Raw genomic sequence first — 17890 nt, 5'->3', positions numbered from 1 at the left:
CCCGCTCGTGTATAATATCATAAAAACATTTTAACGTGATAGTATGAAAAATAGAGGATACGGCAACGGTGTTACAAGTGATGGTCGGATCCAATGCCAAAATCTACACAGACATATAGGGTGCACTATTAGCCAAGATATCCAAGAAATCTATATTATATTCGGCAAAAAAACTAAAAAACCATCTCCCTCTGCAACTTAAATCTGCAACATTTTTCCCCAAGTTCCGTAAAATGACGAAAGCCTATCTATCTGAAAAACCATATAATTAAGAGCCCGTTCACATGACAGGCGCTTAACGCGCTTTTTGATAACGCGCGATTACAACTACATACATTTTACTTAAGACCGTTCAATGCTAACAAGCGTTTAAGTCAATAAAACGCGCGTATTATCTAGAGTCTAGAGTTTGGAAGTCGAACTGAAGAAGATGTAGCTGGTGAAGATTATGTCAACGAGTTGCGAAGAAGAATGGACAATATATAGGTAAGTAAAGAAACCGCCTTACTTCATGTTCATCAATGATATCGCATAACAAAAAATTACACATGTTCACCGGTGCATCAATCTTGATCGTAACAAACGCAGATCCACAAAGAAGACGGGTGAAAGTAAATCAGTGGTAAGTACTCGTGTTTGAAGAAATACCCTCTCCAACTATAGTATATATACCCGCCTTTGAAGAAGGGTAGACATCAGTACGTTTTAATCTCAAAATAGAAATGAAGCCTTTTCTGGTATGTATATTTCAAATAAAACAAAAAATAAGAACCAATGGTTTTTATTTTTTTTTTCTATAAAATACATAGGCCTAGATCCAGCGTACCAAAAAAAAGTTTATAAAAAAAGCTGAAAATTATTTGTTAATAGCTTAAAGGTGTCTAGTCGGACAAACTCTGGTGAAGTGGAACACTGGAACAGGGGAAGTTTTAATTGTGGAAGGTGGTTTTAATTGTGGAACGTGTCATCCAGACAAGTTTGTGATTGTAAAATCTAGCAGGCTGTTTTTAAGTTTATTCAATAGCAAACTTTATATAATATATGAAAAATGTTTGTCCGAAAAATATGTTGAGCATTTTAAGTCAGACACGTAGAACATGTCAAATGACAGGGATTATATTGGTGGTAAATAGCAGTCTGACCTTTGCATGAGCGTATAATGAAAGCGTAAAAAATCACTTGGAGGTTCTGTCCGATAAAATACATGGGACCTTTTCGTAGTCTGACGTTCGAAACCTGTAGCCTGTTCCTCAATTAAAACTTCTCCTGTTTCAGTGTTGCCATATATCAAAATTTGTCCCACTAGACACTGTTAAGCTATTAACAAATTTTCAGCTTGCTATTAATAAACTTTTTTGGTACGTGGGATCCAGGCCTAACACGTATTTGATGTATCTTAGAAATTTTTGTTTCAAAATTGATAAATTTTTAACTCAAATATTTATATACCGTTCAATAATAATTAAAGATTTACTACAGCGCAATATTTTTAAATTAAATTTTGAATACCATAATATTATCGCACCCTCAATAATATAAGAGCTCAACTCAAAATTTGTGTTAACTGTGATTTTAAATGATATGGACACAAAATGAAATTCTCTACCGGTTAGCGTTGACAGAGGGAGAAAAATAACATGAATGGTTCGGTAAATATATTTATGCCTCCCTCACACTCTCCCCGGCCACCACTGGTTTTTATTGCTACAGAGGAGCAATCAGTAAAGGGGAAATCTCACGACGAGGTCGAAGCGCGTGTTGAAACGAGCTTCAAGTGGGTCCTAATTTAAACGTCGGCAAAGAGAGATATAATATATATAATAGTGGAAAGGAAAGAGAACGCAGTTACCCTACAAGATGGTAAAATTAGTAATATTTAATTTGTGATAAAATGGGTCACAGCTTATATGTCCCGAAGAATAAAAGCAACCAAAAAGGTGACCGCCCCAAGTGGTGGAGATAATAATATTAGTTGGTTTTTTTAATTCTCACAATGATAAAAATTAGAACAAAACGTAGTTTGACCCTAAACTTACCACGCCACTGATCGTACCTTCGGTTGACGAGACATCCACAGGTCAATAAATTTTAGCATTTGGTGTTATTTTAAGGGTCATAAATACCAAATTTTGACAGAAATTTCTCTATCTCTCGTTGCGTTTAATCTTTTTCACGTTGGGTTGAATCCCGTCTTCAGGTTTTTATCTTTTTCTGTTACATTTTTCTATTTCACTCAGAATGTCGCTTCACGCTCTGTCAGTTTTCTTCTTATGTCTTTCTATGACGAAAATCCTGGTTAGATTGTGTTTTAACGTTTTGCATTATATAGAATAGTTTTTAGTTGAGCCGTTATATTATGCAAAATATAATAAATAAATGGGTCTAATTCATAATAGATCGCTATTTTGCATAAACAGTGACAGAGCATTTATAATGTAAGGGATCAAACCTAAACAGTTCCTTATTTCTGTTATGTTTTTTGTACTATATGGGACTAACTTGAAAGTATTTTTTTCAATTACATGTAATTAATGGAATTTATTTATATTAATTATTTTTTCTCATTGCTATTTACAGTGCAATTATCAAATAACAAATCTGCCAAATTTCACATTTATAAAAATAATAAGCATGTTATTTGAAAAAATAGCTGTAATTTTGGAAACCAGAATCTTTAAACGCGATTTACAAAAAATCTAATTTTTTGAATTATGCCTCTATATTACTGAGGGTGCGTTATGTTCTCTTACTTTATGTTTTTATACATACATTTATTTTATACATACATACAGTAAATAGAGTTAAAAATTATATTTTTCGAATGTTTGTATTTATCTTAAATATTTTTACAGGGTGTTTCATTGGAAAACGGAAATACTTGAATGGTGAATGTAGTTCTCTCTAGATATACTACATTTATTGCCTCACCGACTTTTATAACCGAGTTACAGGGTATTTTATCGATTTTGCCCATTTCTCTGAGGACCCATAATTTTAGAACCATCCTGTATTATTTTTGAGATTTGGTACACATAGTATGTCTCATTTTTACCTGTGTGCACCAGCAGATCTTTTGTTTTGTTTTGTTTTGTTTTGTTTTTTCAAAAAAATCTTTAATTTTCAACTAAAATTTTAGGTTAGTAATTATATATCGATTACTAAATGGCTTGGTGATATAAAAGCCCTTTTGGTATAGATTATATTTCCAGAAGCCGATGGAAATTGAATGAACAGTTTAGCAACAATTAAATTGTTAATTAGAAATTTACGGTCGCTATAGTAACCACAATAATTATGATGCTTAAGAACAACTATGAGTTTTGTATAAAAAGTAGCTAGACCTATCCAATGTACCCTGCAGAATTAAAATTGGACTATTTAAGCAGTCTCAGAAATATTTTAAAATTATAAACAATCATTTGGCATATAAGCAAATAGAATATCTCGGGAAATATTAAATCGAATTAAATTATGAAAACAGTTTTGGAAAGAACGCAGTAGAACGCTTCTTTGAAAAAAAAAAAACGTTTAATTTCAATTAGTGTTTCCTGAGATACAACCGGTCAAAGTTGACCGGCATGTACAGCGAAGATATAATTAATAGCATGGTCATTTTCCATCCATCACCTTTTTATTTCGGTGTTCTTTCTCCACAAAAAGTTTCATAACTTTAAAAGACTCATAGCATATATTATAATAATAAAAACTATCGGTATTACGAGTGAAAAATACCAAAAATACGAAAATTTCAATCAAAAATCAGGTTGGAGAAAATGGAATCTCAAAGTTCAAAATCGGTATAGGCACGTTAAAAAAATGCATTTTCTCGGCTTCCCATGGAGCAATTTTCTTTATCTTTTTTTTTTTTGTTCCCAAGTAACTCGAGTAGAGCCATCTAACTAATGCATTATTAAATGTCAAAGTTGCTTTCGTTTTGCTATATTAAATTTATTTATTTATTTTAACAAAAAATTTTAATTTGTTTAAACAAAAATTGTTTAAATAATTATGCAGCTTTCAAATTAGAATATTTGTATTTTAAACGTTAAAAAGGTTCACTTGCGGTCAGTTTATTTAAAAAAAGTCTATAACTGAAAAAATATGTAGTTTTGATTTCTTATAAATAAATTAATTTATTATAACAAAACAAAAGCAACCTTGACATTTAATAATGCGCTAGTTAGATGGCTCTACTCGAGTTACTTGGGAACAAAAAAAAATATGAAGAAAATTTCTCCATGGGAAGCCGAGAAATGCATTTTTTTTAACGTATACCGATTTTGAACTTTGAGATTCCATTTTCTCGAACCTGATTTTTTATTGAAATTTTCGTATTTTTGGTATTTTTCACTCGTAATACCGATAGTTTTTATTATAATATATGTTATGAATTTTTTAATAAAAATTTGAAGATTTGTGTTGAGAAAGAGGACCGAAATAAGAAGGTGACGGTTTAAAAATTACTCTCCTATTATTTATATCTTCGCCATACTTGCTCGTCAACTTTGACCGGTTGTATCTACCGATAATATTGATTTCATAATTAATTTTAATTTAATATTTCCGAGATATTCGATTTTTTTCTATGCCAAAAAAATGTTTATTATTTTAAAATATTCCTGAGGTCGCTTAAATAGTCCAATTTTAATTTTGTAAAGTAGGTTAGATAGGCCTAGTTACTTTTTATACAAACATCATAGCTGTTCTTATGCATCATAATTATTATTGTGATTACTATAGCGACCGTAAATTTTTAATTACCAATTTAGTTGTTGCTAAACTGTTTATTAAATTTCCATCGGCTTCTGCAAATATATAATATATACCAAAAAAGCTTTTATGTCGTCAATTTATTTAGTAATTGACAAATAATAACTAACCTAAAATTTTAGTTGAAAACTAAAAATTTTGCTGGGAAATCCCGCAAAATTTTTGTCGAAGTAAATAGCGAAAAATTATTTTACTACGCAGAATTTAATTGGGGTGAATTTTTATTTGGGTGTTTTTGATATAAAGTTAAAATCTTTGGAGTTATAGAGCAAAAATTGAAAAAGTACGATTTTCGGGCGCCATTTTGTTTATAAAAAAAGTAGCACACTATCTGCGGACTTTGCATACCTATATTATAAATAATCATAAGATTCGATTCCAGCAAAAAAATTGTTGGTAAATAACTTGTTTTAAAAATGGCCTATTCTCCGATAATCTGCCCAGACTATAAGAGAATCGTGCTATTACACTTAGGGCCGGTTGTTCGAACGCTAATCAACAATGATCATTATTAAATATTTAATTACTGTCACCAAAACTGTCAATGTCAACTTTGTTTGGGTTGCTGAAAACATAATTAATTACAATTATGAGATTTATTATTAATTATGTTAATAATTATTGTTATATTAATTGATTATAGTTTCAGAATTGTAATTAATTATGTTTTAACAATTGACATTGACAGTAATTAATTATTTGATAATGATCATTGTTGATTAGCGTTCGAACAACCGGCCCTTAGCAATCCCACGCAGGTTTGTCAAAATGACAGGACTATTTCTCTATTTTGCCTAATCAGTTATTTAGTTACAATATGTTCGATTTCTTGTCATAGATAAAAATTTTAGTAGTATATGACCCAAAATCTATGCATGGGATAAAAAAGTTTATTTGAAAAAAGTGTATTTTTTTTTTGTTCTTATTAATGGTGGCACAATACAATATTGTATTTACTTGTAGAGTAATTTCCACATACTTACTAGTCCAGAAAGCCACTGCGCATACGCTAGGAGAAATATTCTAATTCGTATTTTTTGCACAATCTTACTCAAAAAGGACCCCTTTTAAAAAATTTTCATGTTGCCAGGACCAAAAGTTGGTCAAAAATTTTTTAAACGTTTTTTGTTTGTTTTTATTTTAAAATTATTTTTTTTTTTGCATGGATCAAAACTTTTTTAGGTTTTTTGGATCATTCCAAACAGAAAAGGTCTTTAGTGACTTTTCTCTAAAGTTCATAGTTGTTGACATATAAGCTATTAAAAATTAAAAAATTGCGAAATCGGCCATTTTTTACCCTCAAAAACTATGTGAAACACTGAAAATTTGAATGTTGTCAAGGTAAGTAGATATTCTTTAAACATCGGTTGATGAAATCCCGCCTCGTAAACCGGCGACTTTAAGGAAAAATCCCGAAACAGGTCGATTTTTATTTTTAAGTTATGATATTGTGGCATATATAGTATACTAGGGACGTCATCCATCTGGGCGTGATGACGTAATCGATGATTTTTTTAAATGAGAATACGGGTCGTGTGCTAGCTCATTTGAAAAGTTCTTCAATTCTCTATTCAGTAATATAAACATTTACATAATTATTTATACAGGGTGTCCAAAAATTTTTATTAAATTAAATCATTTGGCAAACTGAAAAAAAATTAAATTATGGGACACCCTGTATAGATAATTATGTAAATGTTTATATTACTGAATAGAGAATTGAAGAACCTTTCAAATGAGCTAGCACACGACCCGTATTCTTATTTAAAAAAATCATCGATTACGTCTTCACGCCCAGATGGATGACGTCACTAGTATACCATATATGCCACAATATCATAACTTGAAAATAAAAATCGACCTGTTTCGGGATTTTTCCTTAAAGTCGCCGGTTTACGAAATAACGAATTTATTCCTTTCATTTGCACCATACTGTATACTAGTGTATACACATGCAACGGTGGAAAATAGTGTCGCGCACGCTTGATTAGCAATTAAAAAACAAAGGGGTTTGGAATAATGTATTGCAAAAAACTCTTCGGCATTTCATCGATCGATGTTTAAAGAATATCTACCTACATTGGCAACATTCAAATTTTCAGTTTTTCACATAGTTTTTGAGGGTTAAAAATGGCCGATTTCGCCATTTTTCAATATTTAATCGCTTATATGCCAAAAACTATCAACTTTAGAGAAAAGTCACTGAAAACCTTTTCTGTTTGGAATGATCCAAAAAACCTAAAAAAAAATTGTTCCACGCAAAAAAATAATTTTAGGAAAAAAACAAAAAAAAAAACGTTTAAAAAATTTTTGACCAACTTTTGGTCCTGGCAACATGCAAATTTGTTAAAAGGGGTCCTTTTTGAGTAAGATTGTGCAAAAAATCCGAATTACAATATTTTTCCTAACGGATGCGCAGTGGCTTTCTGGACTATACATATTTCTCAAATTGGGCTCCGTTGGTACCGCCATTTTTTACTATATTACGAATATGTGTGCCAAATATCTCGACAAAATATTCAAAATTAAATCCGTAATCTTGGAACGCGTTTTCCGTTTTGATGACGCGCTAACCTAGCCTCTTAATATAATTCTAAATATGTAGTTTTATTTTCTATTATAAACTCTGTAAGCTACTAAGTGTAAATAAAATTGTAGATACAAATTATGAACAAGGAGATATACTCGTTACATTTAATACTTTCTTATTTTTTTTTTATTTATGTTTATTAGGTTTGTTTTCCAACCTATTGGAATAATTAAGATTAGTACTATCTGAGACTATGATGTACCATACTTTTGTTTTCGATTTTAAATAGGTACCAAGTAATACCCTTAAAATATTATAACTATTTTTTATGCTATAAGCTTTCTCGCTTCATCATTAAAGACACTAATTATAATTCATCAATTTTTCAGATTGGAACGATAGTTTTAGCAGTCGCCGCAGTAGCCACATGCGGCGAGGCTACAAAAAAAAAGAATGAAAAGCGAGGCATTTTTTCCAGCGATATCGGAAGCGGTTACGGAGGCGGTCATGGGGGTGGCATAGCACTTGAACTTGATGGAGGGCATGGCTTAGGGGGCGGAAGTTTAGGAGGACATGGAGGTAAATTCTTATAAGTAAAATGGGGTGAAATTGATCACTTTAAAATTATTCATTCAAAAATATTATGATAAATTGTAAAATTCACTACATATTTTTTTACTTATATAATTCAACAAGATCTATATAAAATATTTCACCATAAAAAATATTTTTCTGATTAAGATTTTGACTAAAAAATGCAAAAAACTGGATGAACAATTTCATACCCTGAATGGGGCGAAATAATTGATCATACCTTTTTAAGCGAATGAAAATAGCATAATATGTAATGCCGGCCGGCCGATCATGAATTATTTATTGTGGTTAATTTTAGGTGACAGTTTATACAATCACTAAGAGTTTCCCTGCAAGCCATCTTAAAGGGACGGAATAAACCGGCATCAAGTGGTTGGGTCAAATGTTTTGAGTTTTTGACCAAACATATAAAGCACACATTGTTTTGTTCGCATAAAAATGTCACCTCATCGGTAAAATGTGAAGAAAGGGTATCTCCTATGATGATTTTTCGCCCTTCAAGACGTTTTGCATGTGGTAAAAAGGTCAAAGTAAACCAATCCATAAATGACTGTGAATCTATCCATTAATGATGGGTGCGACTATATCGAGAGCCTGCAGAGCAGCATCTGTCAGTACAGCAAGGTGATCCTTTTGGACCATTTTCAGTCCATTGTAACCACATTTTCTCTGCTTATAAATTATATGGTGGTAATAGCAATCCTGAAGCCGAAGTACACATCACTATAAGTCGTTACTGCTTTAGTAAAATTAAAAACCCGTTCGGGATATTTGGTGCCGCGTTGAAATATCATTTTCCTATTTCCGGGGTTATCTTGTACATTGGTCTCGTCGTAATTGAATACAGGGTGATTGATTATTAGGGTAAAGCTCAATAGCTACGCTATAGTAATAGATAGCAATAAAAGTTAATAACAAATATTTTAGCCACCTTTGAGCTTCACATAACAAAATTAGTTAGAATGTTACAGGGTATTCGATAACACAGTGGCAGACCTAACTTTTGTTTTTTTAAATGGAACACCCTATATTTTATTTCATATTCGAAATCCTGTTAACTTCTCAATCACAAAAATATAAAGGTTTGTAATGTTATACAGAGTATTTACAAAGTTATAACCAATTTTGTATGAAAATCGTAACCAGTTTAACTCCCTGTATAAATAAAAATAAGCTCAACAGCAATGGTTTATTAATGCCATATTTTTTTATTTATTGTCAAAATTTGTAAGAATTATTGATATTGCTAATTTTCTTTATATCAAATACAGGGTGAGTCAAAACGCAAGTACATTATTTTCTCAGTAATGTTAAACGGAACACCCTGTATTTTATATCATTATTGAAAAGTAACATTAACGTACTTTAATTTTTATATAACATTCCCTATGCCCAAATTTTTAGTTTTCGAGATCTTTTCATTTTTCAGAGCAAATTATTTTAGATGTTTAAATTTATCTAAATTTTAAGTAAGCCATGACTGAATTGACAATTGAAGATTACCGATTATAATCAATCCGGTAATCAATGTAACACTGTAGCAAATAAAGAAATAAAAATAATTTATTAGTAATACATTTTACAAACAAAAACACAATCACTATATGCAACATTTTTGAAACAATTAAAAACTACCTTTTTATGTAAATGCAACAAATAAACAAAGAAAATTAGTAATAAATTTTACAAAAAAACACACAAACACAAAATACAATATTTTGTGAAGACAATTAAACACTACTTTTGTATGTAAATGTAACAATGTAACAAATAAAGAACGAAACAAAATTTATCAGTAATACATTTTGCAAAAAAAAACATGTTTGAAAAAATTAGAAGCTGCTTTTAATAAAATATTTTTAATATTTAATTACATAAGGTGTTCAAAATTATCTCCTAACACATTTATGTACGCCTAAAAACTATCATTGAATGAGCTACTTACTCTACGGAGCATTTGTAAATTAACACATCAAAATACACTTTGTATTCTATTTTTCATGTCATCCCTTGGTGTTGGAGGTATTTTATAAACTTCATTATTATCGTAACCCCAAAAAAATCAGTCCAGTTTATTAAATTCTGGTGATTTGGGTGGCGACGCTACTGGTCCATTGAAAAATGAAAATATCTCGAAAACTAATAAATTTAGACGTAGGGAATGTTATCTAAAAATTAAAGTACGGTAATGGTACTTTTCAATAGTGATATAAAATACAGGGTGTTCCATTTAAAATTACTGAGAAAATAATGTACTTGCGTTTTGACTCACCCTGTATTTAATATAAAGAAAATTAGCAATATCGACCATTCTTGAAAATTTTGTCAATACGTTAAAAAATATGGCATTAATAAACCATTGCTGTTTTGCTTATTTTTATTTATACAGGGAGTTGAACTTGTTACGATTTTCATATAAAATTGGTTATAACTTTGTAAATACCCTGTATAACATAACAAAACTTTATATTTTTGTGATGGAGAAGTTAACAGGATTTCGAATTTAAAATAAAATATAGGGCGTTCCATCTAAAAAAACATAAGTTTGGTCTGCCACTGTGTTATCGAACACCCTGTAACAACCTAATTTTGTAATGTGAAGCTCAAAGGTGGCTAAAATTTTTGCTATTAACTTTTATTGCGATCTATTACTACAGCGGAGCTATTTACCCTACTAATCAATCACCCTGTTTGTTATTAGGTAGAATATTTTCTAATTCTCAATGCACATTCTCGAAGCAGGCAACTAAAGTTTCTTTTGAAACATTAGCTCTAGGTTTTTTAATATTGGTCGCCATATTTTGGGCAATTTCTTCTTTATGACGTCTCAGTAATTAGTCCATGTGGTGAGACCGCTCCCGTCTGGAAAAATTTCTGATTCGGTTTCTTTGTGGATTCCTATTCAAAAATGTCCCCTTAAAACAAATCTGAAGGGTGCCGGGCGGAATTTTTGGGCAGAAATTGTTTAAACAATGTTTTTAAACAAATACAAAAGATTACGTTTTTAAGTTTTGTGGGTCATTCTAAACAAATTGTATCTTGTGGGTATCTTGTGGGTATCTTGTTTTTCTCAAAAATTTATAGTTTTCGAGTTGTAGGCGATTTAAAATCTGAAATATTGCGGAAATACGCATTTTCGAGGCTTAAAAACTCATATTTAAATTAGTATTTTTGAAGTTGCCAGATACTTCAATTGAAGTTTAAACGTTCAGCTTCAAGATTCTGAAGAGTGATTGCGTCTAACCTTAATTTAAACCGTTGTTTTTAAATTGTAAAATATGCATGTCCATCCGATTTTTTGTCGGTGCAGCGAGCTCTATTTCAAAAATCTCCAATTTTCTTCCGAAAAATATTTTTTCTAGATTCTTTGGGACATTCTAAATTAAATTTGAAATGTTTCTCAAAGTTAACAGTTTTTAAGTTATAAGCGATTTAAAATCCAATAATGCGCTTTTTTGACATTTTTCGGATTTTAAAATTGCGTATAACTTTAAAACTATTAACTTTTGTGAAAAATGTCAAGAAACTTATTTTATTTAGAGTGTACCAAAGAATCTAGAAAAAATATTTTTCGGAGGAAAATCTTTAAAAAAAATCGGATAAACACGCATATTTAACAATTAAAAAACAACGGTATAAATAAATTAAGGTTAGACGCGATCACTCTTTAGAATCTGGAAGCGGAATGTTCAGTCTTCAATTTAAGTATCTGACAACCTCAAAAATACTAATTTAAAAATGAGGTTTTAAGCCTCGAAAAAACATATTTTTCAGATTTTAAATCGCCTATAACTCGAAAACTATCAATTTTTAAGAAGAATTACCAGATACGTTTCTTGTTTAGAATGACCCAAGAAACCTAAAAATATATGTTCGAAAGCAAAAAAAACGTGATCTTTTGTATTTGTTTAAAAAAATTGTTTAAACGATTTTTCTGCTCAAAAATTCCGCTCGGCACCCTCCAGATTTGTTTAAAGGGGACATTTTTGAATAGGAATCCACAAAGAAACCGAATCAGAAATATTTTCAGACGGGAGCGGTCTCACCACATGGACTAAATGAATATACCCAGTCAGTTCCAGGTAAGTTGTTTTTGAAAAGATTCATTTGTCGACCCTCGGCATCCGAAACACTTTTCGCTAAATATTTTATATCTCGCAAGTCAAGGTGAATCATTTTTTCTTCCATGTCGGTCATTATAGCGGTTACTAAAGGTCCCATAGGGAATTTTATATTCTTGGGCAGCGCGACGTATTAAGAACCATCCTGCCTCAAGAACTTTCTGGAGGGCATTTTCCACCCTTACTTCGTCATAGTACTTATATGCACGAACACCAAGTTTTCTTATATAATTTTGAACCATTTTTCTGAAAAGAAAACACTAATTTAAGATTTATTCAGAAAAACTGTAATCAAATTCGCCCCACAGACCTGATCAAATTAGCCCCATTGTGAATTTTCTAATTTCCCGCGTAAATTATTATAAACTGAAAAATAGCGTGTTTACATGTGTTGACAGAGAACATGTAACTATTAAGATAATTAGTTAAAATCGCACATTTTTTTGTACTTTTTCTCAGGCACCGGAAAGTTAGGAAGCTAATGAAACTTATCAAAAATATAGCCGTATTTAAAACAAGCTTTTTTCCATAAAAAATATACTTACTTTAACTATGTCACACGTTTCACAACGGTTTCACGCTAGTGTTTACTAACTAGAGCGACGTTGCCAACCGTTTGTTACGCTTCTTAGGGTCGATTTCTCATACCTGCGTTAATCTATGGTTCAGTTGAACCGGGTTCACAGGTCGTCGCCTTAGTACTATAACTTGATAACTCCAAAATTGACGTTTTTGAGATAACTAGTTCACAAGATATATTTTATTTGCCTCCATATTGTGTAAAAACTTGATAGCTCACTTCAAACGGGTTAAGTATTTATTTATGATTGACGAAAGTTGATAAAACTCAAATGCCACTAATATTCAGTGCTAAAACTTGACAAGATAAGTTATCAAGCTATTATTTAATCGAAATAATCGTGAATACGACATACACTGAATGCTATAACTAGATAACTCGAGTTATCCAGTTTTAGCACGTGTTTCTCTGAAAGCATTGAACTTACCACATAATTGCTATCTGTTTATTCGGTTCATTTTAATGCAAGAATTCGAGAATTGTTAGCAGATCTGGCAACCCCCATGGCAGAGGGCTAATTTTCAACAAAATATTGTTTAAAATATTAGTTGTGTTAAAAAGTTCACTTATATGCGACTTAGCACAACATGCGACATTACCAAATGTTAACATTATGGTAGTGCTAAAACTTGATAACTTTAATTTTTCATGTTTTTTTCCATATTGGAAAACAAATTTACACCATATTCCTAAATAAATCAGTTGCCAAAAAGTTAAGGAACAGTATTTTAGAGCCGCAGAGTGAATTCCGTATTTACCAACATCATGGTAGCAGCACAAATATCTTTAAAATCTTTAAACTCGTTTATCTCAAAACTACTAATTTTGAGTTACCAAGTTATAGCATTGTTATAGTATTAAGGCGACGAGGTGATCTCCGGTTCTGTTTGGAATGCATTTCTCATTGCGCGTTCATGTCAGTGCTCGTTCTACAGCTTTCGAGAAATGCCAATAGATGGCAAAAGGCAAAAGACTGTCGCCATTTTGAACTACCTTTTTTATGCTGTTTTTGAATAAAATTAAATTTAAGTATTTATAGTCAAATAGTCATTTTAATAATTATAAATAAATATTATAAAAACACAAATAATGTTATCGTTTATCGTTAGGCTTAATATAATAAAATAGGATATATTTATATTATGACAGCGTTTCGTGTTAATACAACGCATGCGTAGTCCATGAAATCATCTGAACTGAGTTCTGAAATCTTTGAACGGCCGAATTCCACCGTTCAAGCATCGTTCAAGTTTAAACTGCCATCGGTTGAACGGGAATTGAGAAAGACGATTTTGACTTTAAACTGACGTTTACTAAAAGTTCAGGTTAAACTGGAGTTGAACTCGATATGAGAAATCGGCCCTTAGATTCCAGAGATAAATTGACTCTATCAATTGCGAATTTCTAGTACCGGTCATAGTCGTCCGTTTTGGGTAAGGCAACGGTTATTTATCGCATAACTTTTTTGTCTTTAACTTTTAAGTATTCTTGACACTGGTTATTATATTCTGAGGTATCCTAGTACTAAAAGTTACTCCTGCTTTAAGTCGGTAGGGTGCACCGTTTTCTATAAAAATCGATTTGAAAACTTTTTCATTTTTTTAACTGAAAAAAATTGGATAATTTTTTTTAAATAAAACGGTGTAGTTTATCGACTAGAAGCAAGAGTAACTTTTAGTACTAGGATAATCTAGTGTTAAAAATGCTTAAAAATTAAAAACAAAAAAGGTATGCGATAAAATACCTAAAAATAAATAAGATACTAGTTGACCTACCCAAAACGGACGCCTATGATTGATACTAGAAATCCGTAATTGGTAAAATTTATTCTTCTCTTCAAGATAAATAAACCTACCAGTTTTCGTTTTTCAAAATAGTTTTTTTTAATATATATATATACACCGTTCTTAGGCGTCAACGTCCTTCGGTAGGGATCTATGGAGGAGTATCACCAAGCCGCAAGCCCTTATCCCTTGCCGTACCGCTCCTCCATAGGCCGATCAGAAGCCAATTATTCCAGACCAAGTCGTAGATTCTATTGAATTTTCTACTACGGCGTTGGCCTTTTATTAATTTCATGACCTGGATGAGGCTCGAACCGTCGATCGCAAATCCACTAAACTTGTCGATCGACTGCGCCTCTGCTAACTCGACTGTCTATACCGACAGTCTAGACAGTTGAATACTTTTTTCAAATTAAAAAAACGAAAAATTTTTAAATTGATTTTTCTAGAAAACGGTGAATCATACCGTAAAGCAATAGTACCTTTTAATGCTAGAGTACCGCAGAGTTTAATAATCCAGTGTCAAAAATACTTAAAATTTAATGACAAGAAAGTTATAAAAAAAAATAAACGTTGTCCTAAACAGTTTTTGTTTTTCTAAACAGAAGCATTCTGGAGCTATTTTAAGAAAACTAATTAAACGACACCATCTTTAGGGTCGATTTCTCATACCTGCGTTAATCTATGGTTCAGTTGAACCAGGTTCACCCGTGATCTGTGGTTTTGTTTGGAATGCATTTCTCATTGCCCGTTCATGTCAGCGCTCGTTCTACAGCTTTCGAGAAATGCCAATAGATGGCAAAAGGTAAAAAACTGTCGCCATTTTGAACTATCTTTTTTATGTTGTTCTTGAATAAAGTTAAATTTAAGTATTTATAGTCAAATAGTCATTTTAATAATTATAAATAAATATTATAAAAACACAAATAATGTTATCGTTTATCGTTAGGCTTAATATAATAAAATAGGATATATTTTTATTATGCCAGCGTTTCGTGTAAATACAACGCATGCGTAGTACATGAAATCATCTGAACTGAGTTCTGAAATCTTTGAACGGCCGAATTCCACCGTTCAAGCATCGTTCAAGTTTAAACTGCCATTCGGTTGAACGTGCGAATTGAGAAAGACGATTTTGACTTTAAACTGACGTTTACTAGAAGTTCAGGTTAAACTGGAGTTGAACTCGATATGAGAAATTGGCCCTTAAAGAGCTCTAACTCCCTTAGGAAGCATTTTCGGACTAAAGTGTATTTCAAACATGCTATTCAGTGTACAAGGATAGCCTCATGCGAACTAAATCAGAATTTTTGACAACGTTGCCGCTCTTCACGACAGAGGCCGTGAAAGGTAGTATTAGGCAGGTACTTGTAGATGATTATCGCAGTTAACTGCTGTGTAATACTAAAGGAGGATTATTTATGATAGTTCAAAGAATGGCAAACCCGCTTGCAATATACAACCATACTGATTCTAACGTTTGAAACGGAGAGTAGATGAATTGGGTTAAATTGTCTTCAAATTTTCTAAGGAATTTCTATTCTTCGTTTGTCAGGAGAGTTTCTGAATACCCTGTATATATACTTGCTATCCCATTTATAAGTGTGTATATGTTCGGAGGGGTTTCCGCGATTAATACAATGAAACTTGAAGCAAAGATCAATAGCATTACAAGAATTGATATCAAAATTACTTAAAATAAATTAGATTAGGTAAATTAATTAAATTAACCCGGAAACATAATGACTTTAACAAAGTAAGTTATCAATCGAAGTAGCACAGAAAACGACAATAAATATCGTTCCCTTACCACTAGATTGACAACAGGTGGAATACTTTCTTTGGTTACACCTCCTGAGATTTTTAAAAATTATTAATGAAATTGGATACCGAGGAAATTTAAATAATTCACAACTCATCTGCTCAGCGTGGTAAAAGCTCCAACAAGAAAGATTCCTTAATACTCCTACAAAATATTAAATGAATTAAAAAGAAATTGAAAATGTTTATACATTTCTAATGACTTTAATTTTGATATTAATTCTTGTAATGACATTGATTTTAGCTTCAAGTTTCTTGTATTATATATTTATATAGGTACATATTATAAAATTTATAGGTAGTATCAGTCTGGGCGGTGGTTACGGAGGAGGCTATGAAGGTGGACTTGGAGGAGGATTAGGATTAGGGGGAGGATTAGGTGGAGGAGGAGGTGGTGGTGCTACTGTTACTACCATAAACAGAGCAGTACCTGTTCCTGTACCTCAACCTTATCCAGTTACTGTCAATAGACCAGTTCCAGTTCCAGTACCACAACCTGTCGAAGTTCCAGTCCCCAGACCAGTTCAAGTAAGTTGTCAATATACGTAAAAAATATGATTTTATTGCATATTTTATATTATATTGATATTATTGTACCATTTTTATTTATTTTGCTTTTTAATAGGTTCCAATTCCAGTTGCTCAACCTGTTGAAGTTCCCAGACCGTACCCTGTTGTAGTAAATCGTCCAGTACCTGTAGCCGTTCCAACTCCAGTACGTGTACCAGTTCCACAACGCGTCGCTGTTCCAGTACCACAACCTTATCCAGTTACAGTACCACAACCTGTTCCAGTTAGAGTACCCCAAACTATTGTAGTACCAGTTGCTCAACCCATTGTTGTTGGAGGCGGTGGTGGCGGACTTGGAGGTGGACTCGGAGGCGGATTGGGAGGAGGACACGGCCTCATCAGTAGTGGTTTGGAACACGGATCCCTTGGAGGAAGCTATTCTCTTGGAGGACACGGTGAAAGCCTAGGAGGTATTTCCTTGAGCAGTAGTCATGGTTATGGAGGTGTATATAGAGGAGGATCTTCAATCCCTATTGGAAAATCAATTTCATTTGGATCTGGAGGGCACGGTGGTGGAGCTACGAGTTACTCCAGTGTTTCTCATGGACATTCCAAATATTAGAAAAGTACGAAACAGACTAATAAATGCGTAAACCAATGATTAAAAAATGGTTTAAATTAGTATTTGACTAATTGTGATAAAAGATTTTTATATTGTTATAATATTATGTATATATTTTTTACAAAAATTAATTAAATTAATAATTGTTTAACAAAATTACTATCGCTCTTATCCGATTTAATAACCTGCATTAACAATTTCTAGAAGAAATCTAAATTTTGTTTGAACCTGCTTTGTTCAACATTAGTTTTAGTATATAGTTTCTAATTCTTATGTCCTTTTCATAAAACAATTAATTAAAAATTTTAACATATCGCACCATCAATGCAAGACTATCACAACTCAAAAATTACCATTTTTTGTTTTCTATGAATCTGTAATGGTAATGGGTAGTCTAACATAATGAAAGAGTATTATAAATCAAAATTTAATATAAGACATTATTAAACAATATTAATGTTAAGTTATAATACTCTTGCATTATGTTAGACTACCCATTACCATTACAGATTCATAAAAAACAAAAAATGGTAATTTTTGGGTTGTGATAGTCTTGCA

At 31.8% G+C, this 17890-nt stretch overlaps 1 protein-coding gene across 1 annotated transcript; it reads left to right on the top strand.

Moving 5' to 3' along the window:
- Nucleotides 1-635: 635 nt before the first annotated feature.
- On the top strand, nt 636-17488 carry LOC126885113 (keratin, type II cytoskeletal 1-like). The gene is made up of 4 exons (XM_050651540.1): nt 636-737; nt 7690-7879; nt 16499-16728; nt 16826-17488. Exons 1-4 carry the CDS (start codon nt 723-725, stop codon nt 17330-17332), a joined length of 942 nt encoding a protein of 313 aa, XP_050507497.1. The 5' UTR covers nt 636-722; the 3' UTR covers nt 17333-17488.
- Nucleotides 17489-17890: the final 402 nt, after the last annotated feature.

Source organism: Diabrotica virgifera, chromosome 5 (genome assembly GCF_917563875.1).
Source record: "Diabrotica virgifera virgifera chromosome 5, PGI_DIABVI_V3a".
In the NCBI taxonomy this organism is placed as follows: domain Eukaryota; kingdom Metazoa; phylum Arthropoda; class Insecta; order Coleoptera; family Chrysomelidae; genus Diabrotica; species Diabrotica virgifera.
The sequence above is the reverse complement of the archived record's forward strand: the minus strand, read 5'-3'. Positions and strand labels throughout refer to the sequence as shown.

Coding starts and splice junctions, on each gene's coding strand:
- LOC126885113 (XM_050651540.1), top strand. Junction 7,880..16,498: donor AAGTTTAGGAGGACATGGAG/GTAAATTCTTAT, acceptor TAAAATTTATAG/GTAGTATCAGTCTGGGCGGT. Junction 16,729..16,825: donor CAGTCCCCAGACCAGTTCAA/GTAAGTTGTCAA, acceptor GCTTTTTAATAG/GTTCCAATTCCAGTTGCTCA.